Source organism: Paramacrobiotus metropolitanus, unplaced genomic scaffold (genome assembly GCF_019649055.1).
Source record: "Paramacrobiotus metropolitanus isolate TYO unplaced genomic scaffold, Prichtersi_v1.0 Parri_scaffold0000032, whole genome shotgun sequence".
Classification (NCBI taxonomy): Eukaryota; Metazoa; Tardigrada; class Eutardigrada; order Parachela; family Macrobiotidae; genus Paramacrobiotus; species Paramacrobiotus metropolitanus.
Genome location: NW_026570252.1, coordinates 1,196,162 through 1,223,853, shown reverse-complemented (window position 1 = coordinate 1,223,853; position 27,692 = coordinate 1,196,162). Strand labels below are relative to the sequence as shown.

Sequence of the window (27,692 nt, the reverse complement as noted above, 5' to 3'; positions counted from 1 at the left end):
TATCGTGAGCCTCTGTTCGCCAGCTGTCACATGGTAGCAGATCTCGGTTTTTCCTTCTGTGGAACCTTTTGAGAGACGGTGTAGACCTACATCCGTAACGGCCAACGAACAGGCAGGGGAGAACTAAAACCCAGTTCCCATCCCCACCCGAACGTTGCCAGCCAGAACGGTGTTTTCTCTCTCGTGGACGCGGGCAGAACGACCTGCGGACCCTTCTCTCTTGTGCGGACAGAACGATCCTTGCGCGGACGACCAGCGGTACGGATCTCACGGGCCATTCGGACGGAACGCTCCGGATACGGGCTCGTTACGAGAGCCTGCAGCGCGTAGGATTAATCATACGGGGTCACCTTTGCGTTAAGTCGCACCCGCAACTTTACCATCGCGGACAAGCGGATCAAGCGCGCGGGATTCACCGGATAACCCAGCAGAACGACTCGGATTAACCCGGTAAAAAGGGTCGACTGACCCTCGGTAAACCGAGTAGACCCTCGTAGACCCGATATAGCCGGGCTATTTTCATTTTTGTCGGTTGAAAAGTGGTTTTGGACGGCTAAAAGTAATTTTCACCCGGATAAACGGGCTTAAAATCATCTTTTTCCGGGTAATCTTACCTTAGCCTACCGAGCCTCTGAACCTCGGCTAAGACCCTTCGAGCCTCGGCTAACTTCTTCCTAGAATTTCAGAAAATCAGGGGATAAATTTTCCCCCGGCTGAATTAATTTTTGGTCGGCTAAAAATCGAAAAATAGAATTTTTTCCGATTTTTCCTGATTTTTCTGTAAATTTTAATTCAATTTTAAAATCCGAATGTCCTTGTGACGTCACGGTAGTCGATTTATAGTACTTTACGGCAGCCAATCAGCGTAACGGGGAGATTCCCTATGCTAAGCGCCCGTAGTGAGTCATACTTGTTTACAAATTTTTGCGCCCGGCACTAAACTTGTGACGTAGGCAGCAATTAGCAAGATCATTTTGTGTGACGTCACAGTGCTTAACGACCGTAGTATAGGACGTACGTAATAACCGTACCGTACTGTAACCTGTACTGAGTCACAAGTAGTACGAGCACACCCACCACATCACCCCCCCACCCCACCGGACCTGTGCCCCCACGGACCCTCGGAGGCTCTTCAACCCAAGGAAGTCCGACTCAACCGGAAGTCCCCAATAGGGATATTCGGTTGATCCAACGGAGGCTCGAAATCAACTTAGCGAAGGTTTGACTTGACCAAGAGGTCCCCAATAGGGATATCTGGTCAACCCGGCTGAAGCGAAAACCGCTTAAGCCTCCACCTTCAGTGGTAATCGGACATTGTTGGACGGACGTCCCCAATTAGGGACTCCGACCGACTTCCGCAGATTGCCGGAACCACCGCACCCGGACCTTCGAGGTTGGACATATCGAAGCCTTGACCCTCGAACTTCGAGGCCGGACACATCAAAGCCTCGACCCTTGACCTTCGAGGCCGGACACATCAAAGCCTCGACCCTCGACCTTCGAGGCCGGACATATCGAAGCCTCGACCCTCGACCTTCGAGGCCGGACATATCGAAGCCTCGACCCTCGAACTTCGAGGTCGGACATATTGAAGCCTCGACCCTTGACCCTCGAAGCCGGACGTACCGAGGTTGATCAATTTGAACCCGTTGACATCAGACGGTCCCCAAATAGGGATAGTCTGTACGTCTCGGCAGAGGTGCTGAAGCATCAAACCGATTACCGGACCCTCGAAGCCGGGTATACCGAAGCCTGAACCCTCGAAGCCGGACGTACCGAGGCTGAACCAGCTGAACCTGTCAACATCAGACGGTCCCCAAATAGGGATAGTCTGTACGTCCCGGCCGAGGCATCACATCTTCATTTCTCGGGTTACCAAGGCTGAGCGTCAGAATGAGCGCTCAGACCCGTAGTTACCAGACTCCACCGGAACCGATGAAGACCGGGGGTTACGACCCTCATCATGTTAGTCCTGCTGGCCGCGACGTACCATCCACGGGCCCAATTAGGCTAGTGGGGGTACAGGTAACCCCTTCACCGGGACAGAATGTCCCTCATATCGGCCTCGGGGCTTCACCTCAGTCGGACCCTCGGTACGCAACCCCGGTGGACTGTAGACCCGACCCATCAGAAGGGCGCGAACAGAACTCGCCACTTCTCCAGCAGATTGCTGGCCTCCTAGGGCAACTGCAAGCGAATTCAGCGCAGAACTTCGGCATTTTGCAACAGAACCAGACGGACACCCTGCAAGCCGTCGGTACTTTGCAGAAAAACCAGACGGAAACCCTGCAGGCTGTTGCTACACTTCAGCGGGAGCACATGGAAACCCGGCATGCCCTCGGCACCCTACAGAATGAAACCCAGCATGCCCTTGGCACCCTGCAGCGGAACCTCGGCAACTTGCAGACGGCTACCAGGCAGGACATGGAAGCCTTACATCGGCGGATCTCCAACTTGGAGCAGCAGCAGCCTGTGCTGGAGCCAGTGTCACAACAGCCTCATTACCCGGCAGTTATTGTGTCTGCACCTCAGAATGAGGTTACCGGACCCCATCCTGCGGATCCCAGCCGGGACCGACCCTCGAGGGTGCTGCTAGACCAGCAACCGAGGTACGTTCTGCCGCAGGAGACCCTAAATATGACCCAAATAGGTCTAATTGAGGGTCGCGACCAGTTACCGGACCATTACTCGGAGTCGTCTTCATCCAGCCCGACCCCAGAAGGCTTCGCCAGAGCCTGCAGCTATCTGCGACTGCAGAATCAGCTAGTTCGGGCAGATGCTGACCCTCGCTCTCCGGCTACCGGATGTGTACCGCAGAATGCGACTCAGCCGGAGCATCCGAGACCATTGGCACCGGGAGATCGACCCAACTTAGTCGACCCGCGTGGTTTACCTGATATACAGGGCAACCATCCGGCTCAATACCCGGTCCAACCTCAAGTACCATACATGGCTCAACCACAGCCGGCTCAACCCCTGCTGATTCCGGTGGCCCAACAAGGCTACCCGGTCGCTCGACATGATCCCGACGCAGAACGTGTCATGGCAGCCCTACAGCATGCCCGGGATCGTGAAGAGAGATTGCTTCGGATGATTGACCGTGGCAACCGACCCCGGTTACCGAAGTTTGACGGAGTCTGCACAAACCTGGACAGATGGGTGAAATCCATCCGACGGATTTACGGACCGGACGGCGACCTGGATGAACCGGACGTGAACTTCACGACCGCCCTGGAAACTGCCCTCTCCGGCCCGGCCCTCGAATGGTTTGAAAACCAGTCGACCTCCGAGCCTGAAGAAGGCTGGACCGTCAATGAATGGCTGGATAAATTCATCGACCGGTTTGCGGAGAGCAACAAGCAGGCCAACGCTATAGCAGAGATCAGCCAACGGACGTACCGCTTTGGGCTAGAGACACCGGAGCAGTACTACGATGCCATGATGAATATTAAGGCACGTGGTGGTCTTTCGGAAAAGCTGGCCCTCACCTACTTACGCAAGAACGTAACCGAATCAGAGTTACGCCGGGCCTTGGACATCAGGATGCCGGAAACCACGGCTGACTTCTTGGCATATATCCGGAAGTTCACCGCTGGAAAGCCGGAGTATAAGATGCCAATCGAGGACTCAATTGTCCGGAACGTGATCCTGGCCCCAAGACATGAACGAGCAGTGCACTTTGCGTCCCCAATAGGGATGCCAGCCGTGCAGCCCCGGGCCCCGTTGCCTTTTTACGGTGGCCCCGGCCAGTACCCAGGAAGTGGGTGCGCCGGCCAGAATGGAGGCTACAACGGAGGGTGCAATAGCGGAAACGGGTTCTGGCAGGATACCCATGGTCAGGGGAGAAACCTCGGCCAGAATGGTCAGAACCCCGGGCCCAATCAGCGCCAGCGGACCCTGGATGCCTACGTGGACAGACAGGAGGGCCTGTTCTGGCAATGGACATTCGAGAATGGGATTACCTGCGGCAACTGCATGTGGGGCAATCACCACAGCAATGCCTGCGTGTACGCGAACGTCGACCCGGCGTTCAACCCGAACCTGCGCTGGTACAAGGACTGGCGTCAGAGGTATGATGGCGGTGGCCCGATAGGCTCGGCAAATCCGAACCGTGCGGCCTTGGTTCCTTCGCGCCCAATAGGCGCAGGGAGACCGAGGAGAAGGGTCAACCGGAACCAGCCCCCCGAAGGAAGAGTTAATGGTGGAGGTCAGCCAGATGAAGGTGGATACTACTCCGAACATGACGGATACCAGTACCCCACCGGACGGATGCAGGAGCCAATAGCTCCGCAGCCCTCAGGGTCGGCACCTTATCCCCCCAGTAACGGTGGTGGATCAGCCCCGGTATACCTGACGGGAAACGAGTATGGTCAGTAAGAAACGGTGCCTTAGCTGACCGCTTGCCACCAACCGAGCCACCGGACAAAGACAACCCATTTGGAGGATCCACTGCAGGCGCCCATAATCGCGCCGGCGGGCCCCCGTCCGACGAGAGAACCTTCGCCGGACCTCCTAAAACTCATAAAAAAGCTGCTAAATCCGGAAAGTTGCCGAAGATTAGGGCCACCGCAGGCGCCAATAGCTGCCGCGGTCGGTCCGTGCCCGACAAGAGAATCTTGGACGGCCCGGATGGTGTCCGAACGGGAACCATCCTAAACAGAAACGACAACGTTGCCGGACCCTCGACAGCGACTCGTGCCGTTAAGCCGACTGGCGACAGTATCGCCGTCAGCCCACCACGGACACGGCCGCCGACGACTCAGGGTAAATCCGGATGTTCGGTTGAACCGAGTCAACCGACCCTGGGATCCACCACGGTAGCCCAATTAGGCTCCAGTGGGTCCCATCCTCAGCAGAAGACCCTTAAAGGACGACATGGTTCCCAAAAAGGAATAGTGTCGTCCGGTAGCAGCAATGCTGCCGGGTCGTCTGGCGCCAATAACGTCGCCAGACCAACCGGTGCCATTAACGGCGCCGTGCCCCTCGGACCCTCCGGTGCCATTAACGGCACTTCGTCTACCGGAACGTCGGGCGTCAATAACGTCGCCAGACCAATGGGTGCCAAGAACGGCGCCTTACCAACCGGACCGGACGGCGCCACTAAAGTCGCCACGGCAACCGGACCTCGAGCCTCGGAGCAAAGGTGTAACATGACCCCCCAGGATTCGAGGAGGCCTCTTGGATCCTCCACCGCACCCCCAGCGGATGGGATGCCCGTCAAAATGACGGAAGGATCCCCCGGTAAAGCTCCTGGTGGATCGTCCGCTAAAATTACGGACAAGATTGCCTCCCACGGGCCCAGGGATGGAACCTCGGCGACGGCAAGCAATGTCGCCGAATACAAGGAGGCTTACGCTCGGGCGCAAGCTGACGGAGTAGCTACCCGTTCAACTGCATCCGACACGAGTCAAGCCATACCGCCGGTCAACAGTATAGGAGAGCTGCTGCAGAGGAACCTCCGGTCGACAAGCAGAGTCCCAACGGACCCTCCGGATGACCGGACACCTCAACTGCCTAACCCGGTAGTAAAGCCAATCCCGATACCAGAGGCATCGGGCAGTGTGGAAAAACGGGTAAACCGGAGTGCGCACACCGGTGAGAACCGTATCCCCTGCCAGGATCGAGCTGGCAAAGGACAGAAGGCTACCGCAGCAAAGCAAGACCGTAAGGAGGATAAAGCCCGCGAGGTAAACGGGACGGTAAAGCCTATCCCGATACCAGAGGCATCGGGCAGTGCGGATACACGGATACACCAGAAGGGTGACATTTGTGAAAACCGCACCCTCGGCCAGGATTGCACCAGCGAGCAACAGACGATTGCCCCGGAAAAGAAGCTCCGAAGGTGGACCAACCCGGAAGGGAGGATGAGACAGTGAAGTCAATCCCGATACCAGAGGCATCGGGCACTGAGCGGCAGATAGAAGAGCCGCTAATGTCTCCTTCGAGCCAGGCCAAGTTAGCAGCCATGCAAGCCGAGGTAGAAGCACTTTGGGGCAATGAGAAGCTCCTGACGGAGTGGTTCTTTAGATGATTGCCTGGTGACCATTCCTGAATGCCATGAGATACCTGGAGAATGACCGGGATAGAACTTCCCAAGAGCCATCCCAAACTGGATCCGAGGTTCCGACTTGCCCAATAGGCAAGAATACCGTGAACCCGGAGGCTCAGGTTGGCTTTGAGCGCCCAATAGGTGCCATGCCAACCATTCCTCCAATCAACGGAGGCTCGTACCCGGCACTAACCGTTGCCGCGGTGTCATCAAACCTCGATGACCCGATGTTACCCCAGTGAGGTGACACGGTTACCAGAACAGATCCGGAACGGATCCAAGGGACTTCTTCCCGACACGGAAGGTGACTCACAAGGCGAGTTTACCGGGTGGAACTCTGATGTTCCCGACTTGGAGCCTCAAACCACCGAAAAGCAACCCTAGTCATCCGGAAAGGACCGAGAATCGGCCTTGCCAAACCGAGAAAGACGTTTGGGGACCCCAAACGCACCCCCGAAGGATGAATCTCGGACCCTCCCAAATGACGGTGGGAACCCTCAATTAAGGGTCCGGACCCTACCTTCACCGAGCAATATGGCTGGAAAGCTTGTTTGGCCCAGTCAAAATTGCCATTTTTCCGGCGAAAACTCGAACCCCGTCGGCTAAAAAGAGGGATACCATCGACAATCGGATTATAGCCAGACATCATGGGTGAAATCCACCGAATCACCACTGGACGGAGTAGTCAACCGGACAGAGGCGTAAGAAGTGGTCAACCCAAGATATGGCCGGACACCACGGGCGGAAATTGCCAAATCGCTGCTGGACGGAATGACTAACCGGACAGAAGTGCAGGAAGCGATCTACCCGAGGGTGACATCGGAAATAAAACCCTCTTTCGAATGGCATTGCCTTGTTCAATAAGCCAGGAGGCGGTGACTTCCGACCCTGCGGCCGGACCTGTGCACCCAATAGGTACCTTGCCAGGCTTCTTTCAGGCCATTTTACCGGACAGCAGAGCCTCGAGCCCGGCGCTAAGTAGCTCCGAGGTGCCACCAGACAAGGGTGAACCTGTGCCGCCCCAACAGGGCGGCATGGCTGGACAGAAACAGAGGCAAGGCCAGATGAGCCCGAGCCAACTGAAGGGTACGGTATCACCACACGGGGGGTGACCCACAAGGCGGGTTCACCGACCAAGTCCCCACCGACCCTGGCTCAAGGCCCCATACCAACGCGCAAATCCTTGGACAACAGTCGGAAACCGACGTCGCCGGACCTGAAACGACCCCCCGGGACTCCGAAGGCGACCACACCGAACCCGAGGACCCTTACCGCAACCCCAACTCAGACTTCGAACTTATCGAAGCCAACCTCGGGGACATCAAAATCACCAACGGGAAGGTTGCAGTCGGCAACAGCCTCGGATACCGAGGCTCGGACCCCCAATACCGGTGCCCGAACTTCGACCCAACAGGTTGGAACACCCAAAACCCGGCCGGCAACCCTCACTTCCTCGGCTAAAAAAGCCGTTTTTCCGGTAAAATTCCGGATTTCGTCGGTTGGAACGGACATAGCCTCCGCGGACGAGGTTGAGGGTTCGGTTACCGAGGTTAACTTAACCTCGACCGGCATCCCCGAAACCCATATCCCCTGGCAGCGAACCCATGCTGATCCAAGCTAGCCGGATTGAAGGCTCACAGGCAACTCGTAAGTCGAAATCTGCTTCGCCCAAGGTTGCGAAGCCAACCGAAGAACCCCCGGCAACCCCACCGATGTTCGAACCCTCAAACCCCCGAACCAGCAAAACACCATCGCCGACAGAGGATGTGTTTGACGCGACTGTGTTACCCAATTAGATGACCGAGCGTCCGGACAGCAGGAAGGGCTTCGTAAGGACATCGTCATGGAAGTAGTACTCTGGTTCCCACATCGGAGCCTCGGACCACACACCTCAGCGGTACCTGGCTAAGGCCCCCATGAGGGTTAGCCCACCTGCAATCCTCATACCCCTTTGACGGAGAATCGTCCGAAAATGACGACGGTAATGCGAATGACATCAGCGTCCACTTGTCGGTATGATGGATAGGGATGGATAAGCCCCCGGACGGGACCCCTGAAAGGTAAACGGCCTGGCAGCCAACTCTTAGAAGACACCTGGAAGCCTCTGAATGAAGGTTCGTTATACTTAGTGGGTGAGTTAACCGCAATTACGGTTTCTCACCAGGCCGATCATCAGCTTATCCCGGCTAAGTCTGGCGACACCGGCTTGGATCCGGACCCTATGAACGAAGACCCCAAGGATGATGTTTCCGAGACGGAATGACGAGTATTTTTTTAACCGACGACGACCAGATTGCTCAATAGGCGACATTCGTCGGAGGAAAGCCCGTTATGCCTCGGATAAACCGAAGGAAGCCTCGGTTAGTGATCTCATCAGGAGATAACGAGCAGTTAAGGGCCCGGTTACAAGCATCCAAAGTGCCCTGCCGTTATGACTCGACCGAGGTCATTCGACCCCAACAGTCCCGAGCGGAAGTGATCCCTGCGCCAGGATTTGGAACAGCGGCTAACGACCCCCGGTGAAGCGGAGGTTGGCTCGGAGTAGCCTCGGAGTATGGTACAGTAGCCTTCAAAGCCTCGGAGAATCCGAATTCAAGGTGCAGAACACCTTCCTTACCTGAACCTGGCACCCCCTGACCCGAAAACCGAACCTTCGTTAGGATGCCATCCGATGGAATACCAGACGGCCAAACGTGTCATAGGGCATAGGATCACAGGATGTAAAATTATAGGGACTAGTGAATCCGAGATTCAATCACTACCGTGCCTTATATTTCTAACCATAGAAGATGGAGGAATACAAGTACAACCACAGATGTTTGGATTGTATTGCCAACAACCAGGCGAGGTACGGACGATTCCCTTGTTTCCTGTGTTTGACCCGAGGATCGTTGGACGAGTCGGCAATTTTGACGGCTTGCACCCGAGAAAGCGCCCGTGGCAACCCGGAAGCAACTCTTTTCCTGTGTGCCCGCAGACGTTATCTCTCTGAACTGCCCGATCCTTCTGCCACCCGGCCGAGCCTTCCCGCACCGGCAGTTCTACCGTCAACAGTTCAGCAAGATCAGATACAGAGAATTCCCCAGACACCGGCAGAATTCGCGGAAGACGTCACTTCAAACTCGGACACAGACTCCGAGCTTGCCCGCCTATGGGACACCCCCTTCGGACCGTGATGTAATGGAAGTAACCGGTAGTCGGACCCTCAATAAGGGATACGGCGCACCATAAAACCGGTAAATGGACGTGACGACGTCCCCAATAGGGACGTAGACGAACTCTGATGGACTCTAACCCCTGAAGATCGAGTGACTCGTCCCCAATTAGGGACGTGGTAAACTTGAATTACTGGACCCTTTGCGACGGTGCAAGACCCCCATGCGGGTCGGCTCGTCCGCATTACCCAAACACAGAAAGTGGATCCTTGACCGACGGCGAATAGATTACCCATTTGGCGACATTCGTCGGGGGTAGGCCCCTTATGCCGGCCAAACCTTATTAACCAAGCAAGCCCCGGCCAAACAAAAGGAACCTCGGTAAGAAAAGCTATGTCAGAGAGGATCCTCCCGAACCCGGCTAGGAACACACCCCACCACCCCCGGAGAACCCGAGGTTGGTTAACGCCCGGGAACAGCGTCGCGAGGAATTTCGCGAGGACGAACGGCGGAGAACCGCAGAAGCAAATGTTCGGCAACCATCGCTCAATGTGGAACCCAATAGGTTTCCTAATGAGCAGTTCGCGCCGACTCATCTGCCGACGACAGCCATACTGACCGGACCGGACGGAGCTCATTACGTAGCCCAGCTAACACGGATTAAAGCCCCGGTGACAACCCCGCCAGTTAGTTTACTGGTCAACAGGGCACCTCAGCTTATCAGCCTCCAACCGAATATCGTACCGAGACAAACCCCGGTACAACCTTCGATGGTGGTAGTGGCCTCAACAGGGTCGACCCCATCAACTCACAAAAGCTCAACCGGCCCCGGACCATCGTCTGAAGAATCGCGCCGACGGACGGAAGCTGGTCACCGAAGTAAATCGGAAGCTCAACATAAGTCCGATAGACATCGGACAGCAAAAGAGCCTCGGTGAGCTGGAACTTAATGGTAGCCGGACCCCAATAGGGTTAAGCTCACCATGAAACTAGCTGGAAATGGTCATGACGACGGCCCCAACAGGGACATGGACAATAGTTCCCGGACCTCGCTACCGCAGATTGCGGCATTCACCTTGTTCCCGCTACTAGCCGGACCCTCAATAAGGGATACGGCAGTAGACCCCCTGTGGACTGCATTCTAACCGCATCTTCTACCATACGGACCCTCAGTAAGGGAGACGGTGGTAGAATGGACCGGAAGCGCGGATCGTATCAACTACGCTCTGCTAACCAACCGGACCCTCAATAAGGGATACGTTGGTTGAACCCTCCTTGAAAATTCTAAGTCCAGTCCGACCCTTGGTGGAGAAGCTTAAGTTCGACTCCACCCTCCGAGGGTCAGCTTTCCAAATCCAAAGGAAAGGACTCCCCGGATTGACCCGGCAATTACGAGTGCAGCCGTCAGAATTTCAGTGCTTGCACCGTACCGGCATGTCTCCCGCGGTTTCCCCCGGACAGCATCCGTCAGAATGTTCGGATCCTCCGGTGCTCATAACCTTCATGGCACAGATCGTGTCCTTAACCACATCTGCTACCAACATCGCAGATTGCGACCTCAACCACGTTTGGCTACCATCACCGGCCCAGAACGGAGCCTTTGCCCGAGCCAACGATGTATAACCTGCAGATCGCGGCTAACCACGCTCTGCTACCGAAGAAAAGTGACAGAGGACCGCCACAAGTACGGCCGTCCGTGGAGATCTTCGCGACCATATTCCATTCGCAGATCGCGGCTCTTAAGCACGATTTGCTACGTCGCAGTCTTCAGCCATATCAAGCCACTGAACGGATGGATCGTTAATAACCTTCCCGGACCCTAAAGGCTCCGGAGCTTGAGGCCTAATAGGTGTCCATCTTAACCCTTGTGGAAATTCTAAGTCCCAATCCACCCTCGAACGAATATCGAAGTCCTATCAACCCTCGGTCAAGAAGCCTAGAACACCGAGAAAGAACCCCATTGGAGTTGACAGAACAGGGGCCAGACTCCCGCCCAGAGGATGCTAAGCTAGCCTTTCACGGACCAGGACGGCTCCCAATAGGGGCCTCCGTCCCGACCAGAAGACAAAAATTCATCGGAGCCGGACTCGGACTCGAGCCCAGAGCCTTAACCTCAGACACCGAGGTTACCCTCACCCTACCCAACCTCGGAGGGTCGGTGATACCCCTCTTTACGTTGCCCAGTAGGCGACGGGAGAGCGACGGGAGACGAAAATAAGGGTTTCGCCTGGATGAAACATAGGAAATCCGACCCACCAGACTGCCCAACCCCGGACATGAACGGATCCCCCGGATTGACCCGGCAAATACGGGTGCAGCCGTCGGAATTTCAGTGCTCGCACCGTACCGGTATGTCTTCCGCGGTTTCCCCCGGCCAGCATCCGCCAGAATGCTCGGATCCTCCGGCATCAACAACCTTCGCACCGCAGACCGCGGTCTCCAACCACGACTTGCCACCATTTTGGCCCAGAACGGAGCCTTCACCCTAGCCAAGGCAGGTCGCCACTAACCACGATCTGAAGGCAGGGCTCCTTACGGACTTCAACTTGCCAGCCAAAGCCTCAGGGCCGCCAGTGGACTTTAACTCGGCAGCCGGGGTTACAAGGCTGTAGTTGGACTTTAACTCAGCAACCCCCTGGCATCCCTCGGATTAGACCCTCGAAGCCCAGTCTTATCCGGTCTACGTTGCCCAACAGGCGACTGGACACGGAATTGACGGGTTTGCCCGGACGAAAGACCTCGAAACTTGAAAAACTGGCCGACTGCAAGGGCTCGGACTGGGACTTTACCTCAGCAACCGAGGCTGCGGTCGAACTCAACCCATAACTTTGGCGGAATCTATGATACGAAAAGCGACGGGACGGTGCTGCGCGGCGCGATTCGCTTCGCTCCACCGGCCTGTCCCTCCGGCAGAAGGACCCTTGGAGGATGCAAGCCACCGCAGATCGCGTATAACCACGATCTCTACCTTACCGTGGACCCTATCCATAGGTTTGGACCCTATCCAGAGGCATTGACCCTCTCCATGTTACCCAATAGGTGACGGGAGATTTTAAAAAGGGTTTCTGCCCGGGCAAAAAGCCTCGAGGCCAGCCTTAGCGGATGCTGACTACTTCACCACCGAGGCTGCCCCGGATAGCGACTTCATCTTATCGGTGAAGACGCTCGGTAGAGTTGTCCAATAGGCGACCTACACCGCGAATAAGGGTTTTGCTGAAATGGAATGACCATCGGACTGTCAACCGCCAGTAACCAGGGCTCGGAACCTTTGACCCTTGGATCGAACCTCCGACCCTCGAGGATCGACCCTCGAGGATCGACCCTTGGACCCTCGAGTACCGAGGCTGCCTCGACTCTTCGAACCCCCGGCGATCATCCTCTCCGAGTTACCCAATAGGTGACGGGAGACGAACTTAGGATTTTCAGCCGAGCGGAACATCACCACACCCATTTGCCAGTGCAGCCGAGGATACAACCCGGACTCTAACTCGAGTACCGAGGCTGCCAAAGGACCTAGACTCAGCAACCGAGGCTGGGCGTGGACTCTGATTCTGCAACCGGAGCTGACCTGACCCTAGGTCACCGAGGCTACCATCGGACTTCACAACCTTGAAGTCAACCGGATACAGGGTCGGACTCCCGCACAAAGACCATACCATCATTCGGACCGGAATGGAGACCAGGCATTAACCGGTCCTTGTTGCCCAATAGGCGACCGGACACAACATTACGGTTTGCCCGGATCAAAACCTCGGATCACCGGACTTCCCCGGAGGATCCACCGATCAATAGACCCAATAGGTCTTATCCTGCACTCAGAGAGGGTACCTTACGGTATTCGCGACTGCGACAGTGCCTCTCCATCAACTCTACCCGATGAACCTCGGTTGGACGTAAGCACGACCTGTCTTACACGGCTGCGAAGGTTCCAATCAAGCCTTTATCGGAGGATCCCGGTCGGAAAGTGTGTTTCAGGCCCGTTTCGCACCCGACAATGGAGATCCATACCCTTTACCCGAAGTCAATAGGGTCGAACCTCTGACCCTCGAGGGTCGAGCCCCCGACCCTCGGTGAATCGAACCGGTAACATCGGGTATCCCGAGAACCGATGCCTCGGACCTGGATGACCGGACACCTTGAGGACAGGAGACCCCGAAAACGGACGTCTTCCTTGTCGGAATGAGCACCCGGACCAAAGCCCCGGACCAAAGACTTTAATTTTGTTTTTCTGTTTTTCTAACTAAGAAATAATGTTTTATTAAGAGAGAGAGAGATTGATGTTCATTTTTACTTTCATTTTTCTTGCCGTTACGGATGTTCATCAACAGAAGCCTACACCGGTCCAACAAGAAACCCGACCGACCTTCGGATTTCTGCCGTGAGTTGTTTCGCCACCACGGGTCCGGAGGAGAACGCGGCACCGAGAGACCTTCATCGGACATCACCGAGGCGCAGCCACCGACCCCAATAGGGTCGAGTGCGGAGCGGGCACTGGAGCGGTATGAGGCCGGTCCTTCGCAGGGGCTCGGACTCCCGCCCAGAGGCATGTTGGGCCAATAGTGCTATGGCAGCCTACGAGTAGGCAGCCAGCGACAGTCCACTCTCCGGTGTGCTGACTCACCGAGTCGCACTCGCTCTCGTACGCCGTATCGGCCTCGACTCTGGCTCGGCTACGCCTTACCACGCCTTCGGCTATACGTCTCGGCCAATCAGCGTTCGTTTGCTCGTGTTGGATCAGCCCAGTGCCGCAGATAGGCATTTTCCATGTTACGGCTCATTCAGCCGATCATTCCAGTTTAGTCATGATTTTGCTCACGCACAGTGCTGTACTTTATTGCTATCACACAATAAAGCCTATTTCCTCACTATCGTGAGCCTCTGTTCGCCAGCTGTCACAACATGCGGCGCAGAAAGCTGCTTACGCATTATTCCAATATGCAGGCACTGTTTCCACAATCCCGCCGCGATCATGATGAACGTAGAGTGATAAAGTTAAACCAAAAAAATAAGTATTTTTTCCAATATTGTACAAATGTTTATTGAATTAAGGATTGTATCCAGTAATTAAAATTTTCCCTGTTTTTTGCTGAATCAAACGAATCAAACTGTACAAATGGCGGAATACTACATAATTTAACAAAATCGCTGAAGCTACTGACTGCGTATATCCAGTGGCGCGCCTGGTTTATATACAATTTTTCCGGGTTAAACTGTGAATTTTCCATTACATGCCGGCACGCTTACCGGCGATGTGAATCCAGAGTGTTTATTTATGTTGTCGATGAGTGTATTGTTATGGTTTCCCGAAATATATACGGCGCTTTGTCACGCGCACATTTTCTCCGTATTACGAACGCCCATTGTCAGCATTTTGCGGCGGCGTTCCAAAAATCAAGGGGATGCGGATCTGCTGTCGCAAACGACAACACCGGTCAGCATTTTTAAAGGCGGTGGCGCAGCACAACAAAACGCTGTAGAAGAATACCGGTGTTGTTTAATCTCAATTATTTGGAAACCGCGTTTGTGTCAATCACCGGTTCATAGAACACGCAGGTTATTAACCAACAAGAAATTTCTATACTTTTGGCTAACAGGCAAAAAACAGGGAGAATGACCGCGTGATACAGCAGTTTATCGTTTTCCTGTCGGCCAAGTTAATTATAAAATTAATTCTATCAGAATTAATTTATTGATCCTTGTTAAATAAGAACCGGTAAATAATTAAAAAAAAAGCTAATCAAAGTAAAACTCCAATAAAAATCGAAGTTAACGACTGTGGTCACAAAACTATAAATTAAATTATATAAGAATAGGAAAAAGCCGTCGATTTACGGCGACGTTGAAAATTCAACGCGCGGTACAAAACACAGCCGGTGCGGCTGCGTGTCGGCCGTGATGCCGGACGTCGGCGTCAGGTCGATGTCGGCGGGGGCCACGCCCTCCGGCAGCCGAATCTCGAAGCGCTGCACGATTCCGCAGAATAGGATGAACAGTTCGGCACGGGCCAACGCTTCACCCAAACACCGCCGCTTTCCTGAAAAATAAATACGAAAAATAATAATAAATTAAAATTATTAAAATCGATTATTTTAAGAATTTACTGTAAGTAAAAATAAAATAAATAATTATAAATATAACTAAAATTATAAAAAATAATTATAATAATAAAATTATGGAATTTATTTCTGATTATTACAATAAATCTAAAGAAAATGCTAAAAAATTTCCCATCGGCAGACTATCGTGGGAAACAGCCGGGTACCTAGTCCAAACGGCATCAGATACTCCGACGTCTGCACTTGGCCGTCTTTTAAGAAACGTTCCGGGCGGAACCGCTCCGGCTCCTCCCACCACGCGTCATTATGATGGGCAAAGTAGATATTGGCTTGGACAATCGATCCTGCCATTAGAAACAGATATGAAAAATAATAATAACAAAATAAAATGAATAAATCTAAAAAGTCATAAAGGTCACAGTTTGGGATACCTTTCGGGACGTCGTATCCCTCGATCTGGATGTCCTCGCGAGCGCAATGGTCCACGCCCATGGGGACGACGCTGGCGTAGCGGTGTACCTCCATGAGGGTGGCTTCGACGTAGGGCGTGTCCAGTTTTTCGGAGGGCGTGGCGAATTCCACGCCGGCGGCGTTAAAGTGCCGGTCCAGTTCGGACTGAACGCGTTCCTGGATGTCCGGATGCAGCGCCATCATTAACAAAGCCTTCGCCACAGAAATTTATAAAGGTCATGGGTTGCTTAATAATTAATTTCTGCCCATTACCCAGCGCAGCGTCGTGGTGGTCGTCTCGAAACCGGCTTCGAAGAGGTCTTCCAACAGCAGCGGGATTTCTGTCGCTAGAAATTCCAGTCTGTTAAATTTATTTTTCGGTTTCATTTTTAAGAACGCCGAGTATATTTATTTTAGTTTAAAATCCACAAGTTTAATTGCATTTTTCTTGGTTCTTGCGCTTTAGTTTTCACATGTATTGATCTCTAGTTCCAAGAATTGGATTAATTTCGATTCACCGTCTAATCTTTCCACGCGAAATTTCCGTTTACAATATAATTTATGTAAAAATTTTCGTTAAACCAAAAAGTGTAAATTTATGGTTAAAAATCTAAATTTGTTATACTAGCTCTGTACTTGTAGTTCTAGTTTCTAAAATAAAATAAAATTTTTTTATTTAAATTTTAACTGCAGTACGTACTGATTACTGAAAATAGTTTTAGTGATGGTTTTACTGCTTAATGTGGAATATTGTCCGCTTTTCACCGCCGAAATATAACTCTCCAGAAAATCAGAATTCCGATCGGGCACAAAATTCTCAAGATGCTCCTTCATCGGTCGACTGAAGAACGCATTCAACCCGTGCAAAATCTCCATAAATCGGCGGTATGTCTGCCGAATGGGCGGCACATGCTGCAGCCACGGCATCACAATCAGGATAATCTTTTTCATGGTGAACTCGAAATTCTCCTTGGTGTACTGCAGGAGCAGGCGCAGTTGGGGGTCGTCCATCCCGTATCGGGCGCCGGTGAGGACGCTGGCGATGACGTTGGCCACGCTGATGCTCAGCGGCACCTTCGTCTCCAACGGCCGTCCCTCCTGCGCCTTCAGAAAGGTCACCAACGCCCCGGCCTCCGCCACGATCTTCTCCTCCATCCGGAACTTGCCCACGCCGAAATCGCGGAACGTCTGCAGGATGAAACGCCGGTGCTCCTTCCACATTTCGCCGTCAGCGAAAACCACGCCTGAAAATATATTTTTTTATTTATTTTGATATGATATTGATTTTTATAATTTTTTTATGTTTATTTTTTTCTGTGTAATTTTTTCAATTACTTTTTTTAGTTACCATCAGCAGTCGCCATAATATTGTCATACATGATTTCCAAGAAAATAATTTACTCGTACTTATTAATTTTACGCGTATGCTTATCAGTTACTCGTGAACTTTCCAATTCTTACGTATCTCTTCGGCTTTTTTTCATACGACTTAATTACTTTCTTCATATCTGTTTAACCATTTAAATCCGAGTCTTGCTTTATACGAAAAATTCACAACTGCTTTTCAATGTTCGGCTGCAACGCGTACAGTCCCCTGTAGGGGAAAATCACCGGTCCGGCCTAACCCGTAACGCAGTGCGCTCCCGGGAAATACAGTGCAAATTCCATCGGTGCGGCTAAATTTTAATTTGCTAATTTTCGCAGTAATTCGTAAGGGTATTTTTCAGTAATGCGATACCGTATTAGCAACGCCTGCCGGCAGAAATTCTATTTGTACCGGGACTACTGACGGACCGTGGCGAATTTATACTGGCCAATGGGTCCGTGTTTTAACTGCAGAGTTAAACTGCCTTCAAGCGAGTGGTCAGTGTGAAATCCGTACGCGGTGTAAAAGCGGGTTGCATGTTGCACGTCTTGTTTTTGTGTTGCGTTGTTATATGCACTGTGTACAGGGCATAGGAATAGGTAGCATAGGGACACACACAAATAAACAACTAGGTAATTTGGCATAACGCGAGTAGCCCTCCACTGGCGGCGCCAAATCAATCAAAGAAAGGAGATATTGATGCAATTAAATTCCTGTTTTTCCTTTGGTTCTTTTTATGGAAATTTTTTTAAAGCTCATGCTGCGAAATTCAGTGAGCTAAGTTTTTACTATAAAAACTCTTAATTTGTGTTTGACAAGAACGTTTAGCACAAGGTGACCGAAATAGGAAATCGTATACGTGAAGTGACCGAACTACGAGAAAAACCGAAGTGTAAGTTATGAAATGTTAACTTTTCTTTATAATAATCTAGAATCTTAAGGGAAGTGGGCCGGTACATGGTACCGAATTCGTGTACATGCACGAAAACTTACAATTTCGCGCACTCCCAAACACATTTTTGTTTCGGTTTATGACGTTTTGTAGCCAGAAGATTTGTATACACGGGCGTGAAAACCGTTTGTGCGCGCAACATCCGGTTCGGGAGTTATGGCTGTTAGAAAATTCCCAAAAGTTTAAATGCGTTCAGGTGTACCAAAGGTCTCATTATGGACCGATCTCCCTCAAATTTTGCACGTAAATGCACATAACCACGAAGAACGTTTTTACACCATCCACTGTTCTAGCATGTTTTTCAAATTTTAAAATGAATTTCAAAAATTTTAAAATTCATTTAAAAATTTGAAAAAAATCATGGAAGTCTGGATCGGTGTAAAAACGATCTTTATGGACATGCGCTTTTACCTGCAAAATTTGAGAGAGATCGGTCTATAATGAGACTTCTGGTACACCTGAACGCATTTAACTTTTTGGAATTTTGCAGCAGCCATAACTCCCGAACCGGATGTTACACGCACATACGGTTTTCACGCCACTGTATACAATTCTTCTGGCTACAAAACGTCATAAGCCGAAACAAAAAATTTGTTTGGAAGTGCGCGAAAGCGTAAGTTTTCTTGCATGTACATGAATTTGGTACCATGTACCGGCCAACTTCCCATAAGTGTTTTCATATACACGTGTATTTTACTTTATTACCGGTGGCGCCCCGGTTGACGCGGTTGCGTTGGTGAATGGGCCATAGAATGGGCCGCGGCAGGAGGACATCGCGGCTGAAGGCCTCCTTAATAATCCGCGGATCGTTCAGCTGGATGGTCTGCACCGGGCCGATCTGCCGGCGCACCACATTCCCGTACTTCTTAGCGTTGTCGTAATGCTGCCGCTGGAATGCCGTGAAACGCACCGTCAACAGGGAGCCCAGCAGCGGCAGACATAGCGGTCCGGGTGGCAGATTATACCGGGATAAAGTGATGTACCATTTGGCGATGTAGTATAAGAGAAGAAGAGCGGCGCTGGCCGCTGCGAAACCGACGGTTTCCAGAAACATTTTGCCAGCGGATTCGATTAATAGTTATGCCAGCCCGCAAAAACTCAGCATTGCGCCGAACACTTAGCTTCTGCTGATAACAACTGATTATCACATATTGACTGATAAGATAAATAAAACCGATAACGAGTGAATAATTACATAATATTTGTAATAGTTATTCGGCTACCGGAAAGTGTGCGCCACGGTCATGACCTTTAGCCACCCGCCCCCTTCCGCGAAATCCTTTATAAAAGCTTCTTGTTTGCAAATCCTATTATAAAAACATAATTTGACGAAAATGACTGGTCCGCATATTTCAGCTCGCATGTTGTTCCGTAGTTTCCCTTAATGACAGCCAAATTAAAACGTTGCTTCATAAAAGCAGTAGAACGCGCTTCTCCAGCTAATTCACGAGTATTACGGCCCATAAAATGTACAAATTCACTTGAAGCTGGGCCGAAATACCAAACATTACATGTATTAACATGTTTCTGAAAGCTAACCATTACAAAGTACAGAGTACAAACAGCTCATTTGATCAGTATTACTTTTCGAAATGTAAGAGCTTAAAACTTGCCATTAATTTTATGGATCCAGACTGGATCCATACAATAAATGGCAAAGTTTTAAGCTCTTACATTACCTGGATCTTCCAGGAAATGTGTAGTTTAATTTTCTTTATTTCTCTCTAGTTTTTTTGTTCCTGAGATTACGGGGTTGTTATACTAATATAGATCCTGTTCCTTGAAATGCTTCACTTGATGCAAATTACTAGGTAACTGCCTAGTTCTTTGTGCTTACGTTTAGATTACTTATAAGCCCAAAAAACCTTTCAATTACGGTTGCTTGGCTGTTAATGAATTTTGTTAGCTGGCTGCTGTAAGCATGTTAGTACAGTACTTACCGTGAAACGTGAAAACTGAGTACTTAATACTGCCACTGCAAGTCTGCTACTGCGGGTCGCTGACGACTTATTAAGCAAAATAATTATAAAAATATAATAATAACACTACTTATTATAGTACATAATAACAGTACATTCAGGATAATCCTGCTATACGAGCGACGATGTCTGCGCGCTGAGGGATGACGAGACGCAGTGTTTATCGGCGGCCAAGTGCATGCGGCTCATGGTGTTTGCTGCTGCAGTTGTACGTGTCGACAGGATGTCTGCCACCACCTCAAAGGTCGTCGTCAGTCAACCGTGAGTAGCGAGTACGAAACGGAAAAGAACCGCTATCCGTGTGATGGTTGCGAGTATTCCGATATGTACTCCCTTCGGACTACGTTTCATTATCCATAACTGCATTGGCGCAGAACGCTCAGCTGCGTTAGTAGCCTTTCGAGCACCAGTATGTTCTGCCAACCATGCGACGATGCCGTGGCCACCGTATTACAGGACGCCTGATTTTAGACGTCCTGTATTATACAGCTGTACCAAAAACCTCGTAATGGACCGATGTTCTTTTAATTGTGCTGAAAAGGTCAGGTACATATAAAGATGGTTTTGACTATGGAACCAGAATTTCCGACATTTTTTTCAAATTCAAAAAGCATGTCAGAAAGTTACCCTAGTTCCGCGTCGAAAACAATCTTTATATGCATGCATGTGTCTTTTCAGCAAATTTTGAAGAAGATAAGCCCATAACACGACTTTTGGTACACCCGAATGCATTTAAACCGTTTGGAATTCATTTCACCCATAAGTTAACAACCGGATCTTGCACGAACAAACAATTTCCCCGTCCATGTACACAAATCATTCGGCTATACCAGTGTCGTAAAACAATGCAGAAAGTGTTTGGGAGTGTGTGAAAGTAAACGTATGTACATGTGCACGAATTTGGCAGTATGTAGTCGGATTACTTCCCTTAAGCTTAAGAATTAAACTGGCTGACTGATTAGTGAACGACTCGCTGGCGGAAGCCATGCTGCACAACCGACAGGACGATCGCATCATACTGCCGCGCCTGGCCCCGAGCGACATCGTGGCGGGCAGCGCGGTGTTCCGGCCGCGACTCGGCGAGGACGCGGCGTTCCACTGCCGCGTTCCGACCGGCGTTGACTGGCGCGATGTGATGTGGCTGCACCAGGACCGGGTCGTCTTCGAAGCCGGAGAACCGCTGCGGGATACGGACCAGACATGGTCAGTTATAACTTAAACTCTATAACTTAACGCGAGTTATTTGCGAGTTTTTGAGTTTTAACATAACTCGGAAGCGTAACTCGCTACCCAAAAAACTTACCTCTAACGTAACTCGCCGGAAATTTGTATATATTGTCTATGGTAGCGTAACTCGCGGTATAACTCAGCACCCGGTTTTACTTGCATGAATAGCGTAACTCGCATACCCCGTGTAACTCGTAACTCTAACGGTGGGTGTATTTTCCATAACTGCCCAGGTCGGATACGGACACCGCGGGACAGGCCTACACTTTCGGCCGCGTTAACGACACCCTGATCTTCGTCGTCCGCAACGTCACCCTGCGCTCCGGCGGCCTCGTGAAGTGCGTTGACGGGCACGCCGGCCCGTACACGCCCCACCGTCGCATCCTGCAGCGTTTTCAATTGCTGCCACTGATCACCCACCGCCGCGACGTCTTCACCGCGCCCGACGCGGACTACGTGAGCGCCGTCGAGGGTCAGCGCGCCACGGTGTCCTGTGATATCCGGCTGCCCCTCCCGCACGGCGTCCTCACGAATCTAGAGAACCATCTGATGTGGGTCCACCACGGCCGCATCGTCAGCGGTCCCTGGGAGGCGCCATACGGGCTCCCGCGGCCCGCTAAAGGACCACCGCGTGACCTTTACTCCGGCGTGGAAAGTGGCACCAACCACTCCGGACAGCTGGCCGTGGTACAAGCTAGATTGAATTTTGCTTCCGTTACACAAGCGGATGGAGGATTTGTGCAGTGCTTGTTCCGGCCGCATCAAGGCGTACATGAGTGGGTCATGCAGACGACGACGCTGCTGGTTTATCCCAAACTGAACCCGAAATGGTTTCATTGACTGTTTGGCACTGCACGATGCCAGCGCATACCGCTGTTTACACTGGTCGAACTCAATCATCCGCCGAATAAGGGACAAATTATCCAAATGACTATTGTTTCATCAGGCTTTCCGGTTTAACCGGAAAGATTGAAGGCTGTCCGCTTTCCTACTTGTTTAGAATATTGTCGTAGCTGGCCTTGTTGGGGTATTACATTTGAAATATTTCTCGAAAGCTATTTTATTGCTACACGAAAAATATTTTGTAATTTTTTTCATTCTTCCATACGTCAAAAACAACAGTGGTCGCGCGTTAGCGCGACCGGTACTTGCAATATAATACGAGTAATTACAGTTATACAATCCTACCACTTGCGCCGTATTTTCTTTTGTACTCGTATCTATACTTTGAATTAGGATAGAATTATGGACTTACGAGTTACGACAGCCAGGTTTACTATTATCGGTGTAATTACCACAATTCAAATCATTACAAATGTAGGTATACGAAACAGCAATGAATTACGGGCTTTGGACATCTAATGGACGGTATTCTCGAAAGTATCTGTATGAAAGCTGCAAGTCGTAAGAAAATGTTGCACAACGAAAAATTTGCTTTAGACTCGTAGACTGATATTGTAAGAAGGAGGGGCACAATGCTTTAAATTAATTTTTTGTGAACGGTAAAGCCGCTTAACAAAGACGTGCGCCCGAGCGGCATCGCGTTGGTACTTTCCCCGCCCGGTTAGTTGATAACTTGAGGCCTTCTAAACATCAAACTGAAATCGTAAATTCGCAATTCCTATTTTAAGACTGGAATTTATCGCAAAATTTGGAATTACGATTAAAGTATATGGATTTAGCATGATATTTCATAAATTCAAGCCTAACCTTTCCAATACACATTTGCGGCTTTGCTCGCGCTCCGCGCTCGGCTTACCTTGTAATCATTATCACTGTAACACTATAACAAAAATTAAAAATAACTGGAACTGCTAATAAAACAGGATTTCATTGTGTTCCGCTGCATATGTCTGAAAGGCGAAATATATCCAGTAAAACCTCCCTGATACGTTCATTTTTATGTACGTACACTAGAGATGGGCATCTGATCCAAAATTTAAATCCGAATCCGATCCGCGAATTTTTTAAAAAATCCGAATCCGATCCGTATCCGAGTTGTTATTGATTGCAGTTTCCGAATCCGATCCGTATCCGACCATCGGATATCCGAGTCCGATCGGATTTAAATCCGACTTAGTTACAAAAAAAAACTAGTTTTTGATAATAAGCACTATACCCGTCATAGCAATTTTCGCAATAAATAATACTAGTTGGAATAACCGTTTGCGATAACTGCTGGTAAAAAAACCTGAATCTGTAACTTAGAACACTGAGAAAAAAGCGAGTGCACTATCTTTCGGTCAAATCCTTAGTGAAACACCATTGCAAAACAGACAAATCATAACCAAATTGCTCAAAACGGTTTATAAACCTGCTGGTTTTCGACCCTGCGCGTGTGCACTCTTTACAATGGATTCAGCTTTAGCGGTTAAGGAGCGCTAAGAGTATGCATTCGGTTCAGTTGTAACGTGTAACAGGAATTTTAATTTTCCACCGCTTATATTCTTGAACCTCTTCCGGATACGGCGAATGGATTTTTTCTATTTTTTAAAGATGAAAAATGTTTTATTTGCCGTTGCGCAAGCCGGTCGGATTTTCTCGGATATTCTTTCAAAATCCGATCCGTATCCGAATCCGAACTCGTTCGGATATTTATCCGGAAATCCGACCCGAATTTCGGATCGGATCGGATTGGATCGGATATTCCGACCCGATGCCCATCTCTAACGTACACTCTCTGTATTAAGTACACTAAAACGCTAACCAAAATTACTGTACACTGCAAAAAAACACCTCTGAGTTCCGTACACCCTCTACATTACGTACGAAATTTTCTTAACGGAGGTGTACGTATAAGAGAGGTTTCACTGTAGACATACTGCAATTCTTTGTGTGCCGGCAGCTTTGGATCAGATCGAGCAGACGATTAGGCTCAACGCCAGGATGAATCCTCTCAGGCTGCCTGAGCTCTCTACCGGTCGCACAAAAGAGGCTTAACGTTAACCCGATTACACCGCATATGGCCCATGTTTGTGGCTGTACAGCCACAAACATGGCCATACTTGGTGTAAGTGTAATCGATGACACATGTGTTATGCAAGCCGTCTGCATGCTGCCAGTGCCGGCTAGTCGGATGTGCGCGGTGTGGTGGCGCGTGCCAGCCAGACGCCGGAATGCGATGATTCCAGTGGCGTGGATCACTCATTCCTACCATTCCTAGCTTACCTAATTCACTGCTGATTATGCGTGGTCATGTTTGCATGTTCTTGATGAGAACTGTTACCATGGTGCATATATGGAATGTGGCGATGGCTGTTCTCGTAGGCTATCATAGTGAGCATTTACTGTATGCTGTTTGTGTATTCTACAGATACAAATCAGACAAGTATGTTCGTTCGGCCGACTGGAAGGATACGTGATTCCTGTCGGTCATATTTAATCGCTTGTTAATGCTTTACACATTATCATTACATTACACCGAATCTGAAGTTCAGTCTGTTATCCGTTATATCATTAAAACGTTAACCACCAGCCATTGCACAGTGTACGGTTACGAGTCTATCAGTTATCGATGTTAGTTACCCTGGTCAGAATCTTCTCGGTCTTTTCTCGGGCTGGGCGAAGTTCCTCTCGAAATATTGCCGCAATATCCTTCAGCATCATCTTCAATGTGGCATTGGCAATTTGCTGGACCAGGTCATCGTCAATCAGCGGGTCAAAACCCGTTATGTTAGGACAGGACGGGTTTTGGCCCGACAAGGACGCAACAAAACCCGTCGGTATCGAAATTACTCGTATAATGACAAAATATAATACTGTGGTAATGAGCATGGCCATCTTCAGGATTTTAACTCGGTCTGCATCGGCGCCCGACTGACTGACGGAGACGCAGACGGCGTATCCCGGAGAAACACGAGCAACAAACATCACTCCCACATTCTATTCCCTCCTGCGGCTTGTGACAACCAATTAGCAACGAGTGATCAGGCGAGCCGAGAGAGTATTATAAGGATGTCAGTTCTCGGTAGAACGCATATCGTGCATTTAGGCTGGCCTGTCATCACGTACGAAAACGCTGTCTGTGGCATAACAGTGTACTCTGTATGCCTCAATTACTAGTCATCATTAGTGATGGCCGCGTTGCTAATCCAGTTTTCTTCCTCTGCAGTGTCGTGTCAAATCAACTGGAATGGGACCGGATGGATTCCCATTACGACTACCGAGGCAATCTTTGAAGGTCTATAATTCGCCTCTAGACGTTTGCTCAATTAAGACTGAATAACTCAGTCTGTAACACAGTATTATTGAGCAGCGGCAATTATGAATTTGCACATGTGCGATGAAGAACTGTACATGTGCGACATGTACAACAGTACAGTATGAAATTCTTGTGAATTGTACTTTGTACATTTGTACATGTGCGATTTGCACATGTGTATGATGCGATGGATATGTACAACGGCAATGCAAAAATGTTAATGTACAGTACATGTGCAGGGGTAATACGCAATACGTAATAAATTACAAGCCCAGCACAGATGAATAATGTCTTAGGATTTCGAGCATGTAAAAAGGTTAACTGCATTTGTATTAAATAATGGCACGATGTTTATTAAATTAAGGAGGCACGAACAAAATAAAAAGGCATGATAACCTGTTACAGTATTTTTGCTAATTCGCAGTTCGCTAATTTCAATGACAATTCGATATAATAACACAATCATAGTAACAATCTGGGGATTTACAAACAGCCCATGTTAAGCTAATGGCCACCATGGTAACAAGCTTTTGAGTGACCACTGGATTGTGGGTAGTGGGCTTTCCAGAAAATTGATGATGTAGGAACACTCTCGACACTGAGAGGATTCTGTAGCACTTTAGAGCGTGCAGATTGGATGTGTGGAACGGGAGAAAATTAGTTACAACGGCAAATTGTCGTGGACCCTGGTTACGTAGTTAGTATTCATATAACCAGTCTACGGGATCTACATCCGTACACAAACTTTTCGGCGCAAGTTTGTTACGCAATGCACACTTCGCAACGGTTGATCGCATTGGTCCCAGCCGCTAAGAAAACTACGAAAACAAAGAAAGAGAAAATCTAAGAAAACATGAGAAACCCTAAGAAAGCCTAAGAAACCTAAGAAAACTATGAAACCAAAGAAATCTAAGAAACCTAAGAAACCTAGGAAACCTGAGAAACCTAAGAATACCTAAGAATACCTAAGAAACCTGAGAATACCTAAGAAAACCTAAGAAACCTAAGAAACCTAAGAAATATCGTTTATGAAAGAATACGAGGTATACCGATCACGCTGGTGGGATTGACTGCGATTAATTTTTGCACATGTTTCTTAAATTTTCAATATTTTGTAACGTGCCGATGCCGAAGCCCGCGGTCTGTCTCGGTTTTTTTGAACGGTCCGCGAACAGACAATGCTTTTATCATGTATTAATGTGTTGATTAAATAACCGAACGAGTTACCATCACGGTTCTTGACGCTATTTGTTGCTCGTGCATCAGTGTAGTTAGCATTAGTTGCATATCAAAGGTGTAGAAAAAAATTTTAAACTTTTTGATACTAAACCTGTGGCTGTTTATGGCGAACAGCACAAATTCTAGCCATTTTGCTTTCTCGTAGGCACAGCATAGGATCTGTGGCATAACCGTTTGGCTTGCAATCAATGCTTAAGTTTAGTACAGGTTTAGTATCAAAAAGTTTAAAATTTTTTTCTACACCTTTTGATATGCAACTAGTATAGCTGCACCTTGATATTCACGGAGCGCGAGCGTCTGAAAGTAGTGAGTAAGCGTCCAAGTTTTAGTGGTGGCGTGTCGTTGCGAGGTTATTTTGAACCGCGGACCGACTGATCGGTTCAACCTCTTTTTGTCGTACGTTGTATGTCTATGGGGGCCCATGGCAACAATTTGTTTTTTGGGGCTACTCCTTCCCTTTTGGGGCGTATCGATGGCGCAATAGCGTAAGAACATTCGCGCCGTTAAGACGAATTTAACGCACTTGCCCGCGTCGAAATCGGTTCAGCCGTTCGCCCAAACATTGGCTACATTATCAATCGTGTATACGTGGTTACGGATGTAGATAACCAGTTTGCGGAGGACTACATCCGCATCCAGCTTTGTGGCGTTACGGCGCATAATTTTATGAGGTTTGTGGAAAACATTTGCTTTTTTTACGCATCGAGGCCGGTGAGCGAGGTGCGCCCTGTACAGCTTAGGACGCATAATCCCACCCAACAGCATTCCGAACGCATGCGGCGCAGTTGCGCTGTACGACTCAGCTAAAATATCCGGTTTTCGTACAAATGCACTTGCCACATGCGTACGGATATCTGGGTGTGGGGTTATGCGTCTTTTTAGTCCTAAGCTGTATTTCAAACCGGAAATAATAAGCAGTTAATATTGTTAACAATACTTTGCTTTACCGAAATGGGAGCGATGTCTGAAGCCGAGGCTGACAGGCCCATGGCAACAATTTGATTTTTGAGGCACCTGC

The 27,692-nt window shown here is 49.7% G+C and overlaps 3 protein-coding genes across 5 annotated transcripts in view; 1 reads left to right on the top strand and 2 right to left on the bottom strand.

Annotated features, from left to right (window-relative positions):
* The window catches only part of LOC129588909 (cytochrome P450 2J4-like), a 60,856-nt gene extending 41,587 nt beyond the window's left edge, over positions 1-19,269 (bottom strand). The window contains exons 1-4 of the mRNA XM_055483327.1: positions 19,252-19,269; positions 18,734-19,165; positions 16,445-16,954; positions 15,984-16,057 (exon numbers count right to left, since the gene is read on the bottom strand). Coding sequence (XP_055339302.1) covers positions 15,984-16,057; positions 16,445-16,954; positions 18,734-19,082 — 933 coding nt within the window. The 5' untranslated portion in view covers positions 19,083-19,165; positions 19,252-19,269. The remainder of the gene's footprint in view (positions 1-15,983; positions 16,058-16,444; positions 16,955-18,733; positions 19,166-19,251) is intronic.
* On the top strand, positions 11-22,508 carry LOC129588861 (uncharacterized). Of its 3 annotated transcripts, none has more exons than XM_055483262.1 (3): positions 11-450; positions 20,970-21,210; positions 21,468-22,507. In XM_055483262.1, the coding sequence occupies exons 2-3, from the start codon at positions 20,993-20,995 to the stop codon at positions 22,072-22,074; spliced, it is 825 nt and encodes a 274-aa protein (XP_055339237.1). In that variant the 5' UTR covers positions 11-450; positions 20,970-20,992; the 3' UTR covers positions 22,075-22,507. The 3 variants fall into 3 exon arrangements, with proteins under 3 accessions (XP_055339237.1, XP_055339235.1, XP_055339236.1); XM_055483260.1 differs by lacking the exon at positions 11-450 and adding an exon at positions 19,986-20,268 and having other exon boundaries at positions 21,468-22,501; XM_055483261.1 differs by lacking the exon at positions 11-450 and adding an exon at positions 20,224-20,279 and having other exon boundaries at positions 21,468-22,508.
* Positions 20,944-27,692, bottom strand: part of LOC129588860 (uncharacterized) — a 21,269-nt gene continuing 14,520 nt past the window's right edge. Inside the window, exon 5 of the mRNA XM_055483259.1 lies at positions 20,944-21,187. The gene's annotated coding sequence lies outside the window, so the exon portion shown is untranslated. The remainder of the gene's footprint in view (positions 21,188-27,692) is intronic.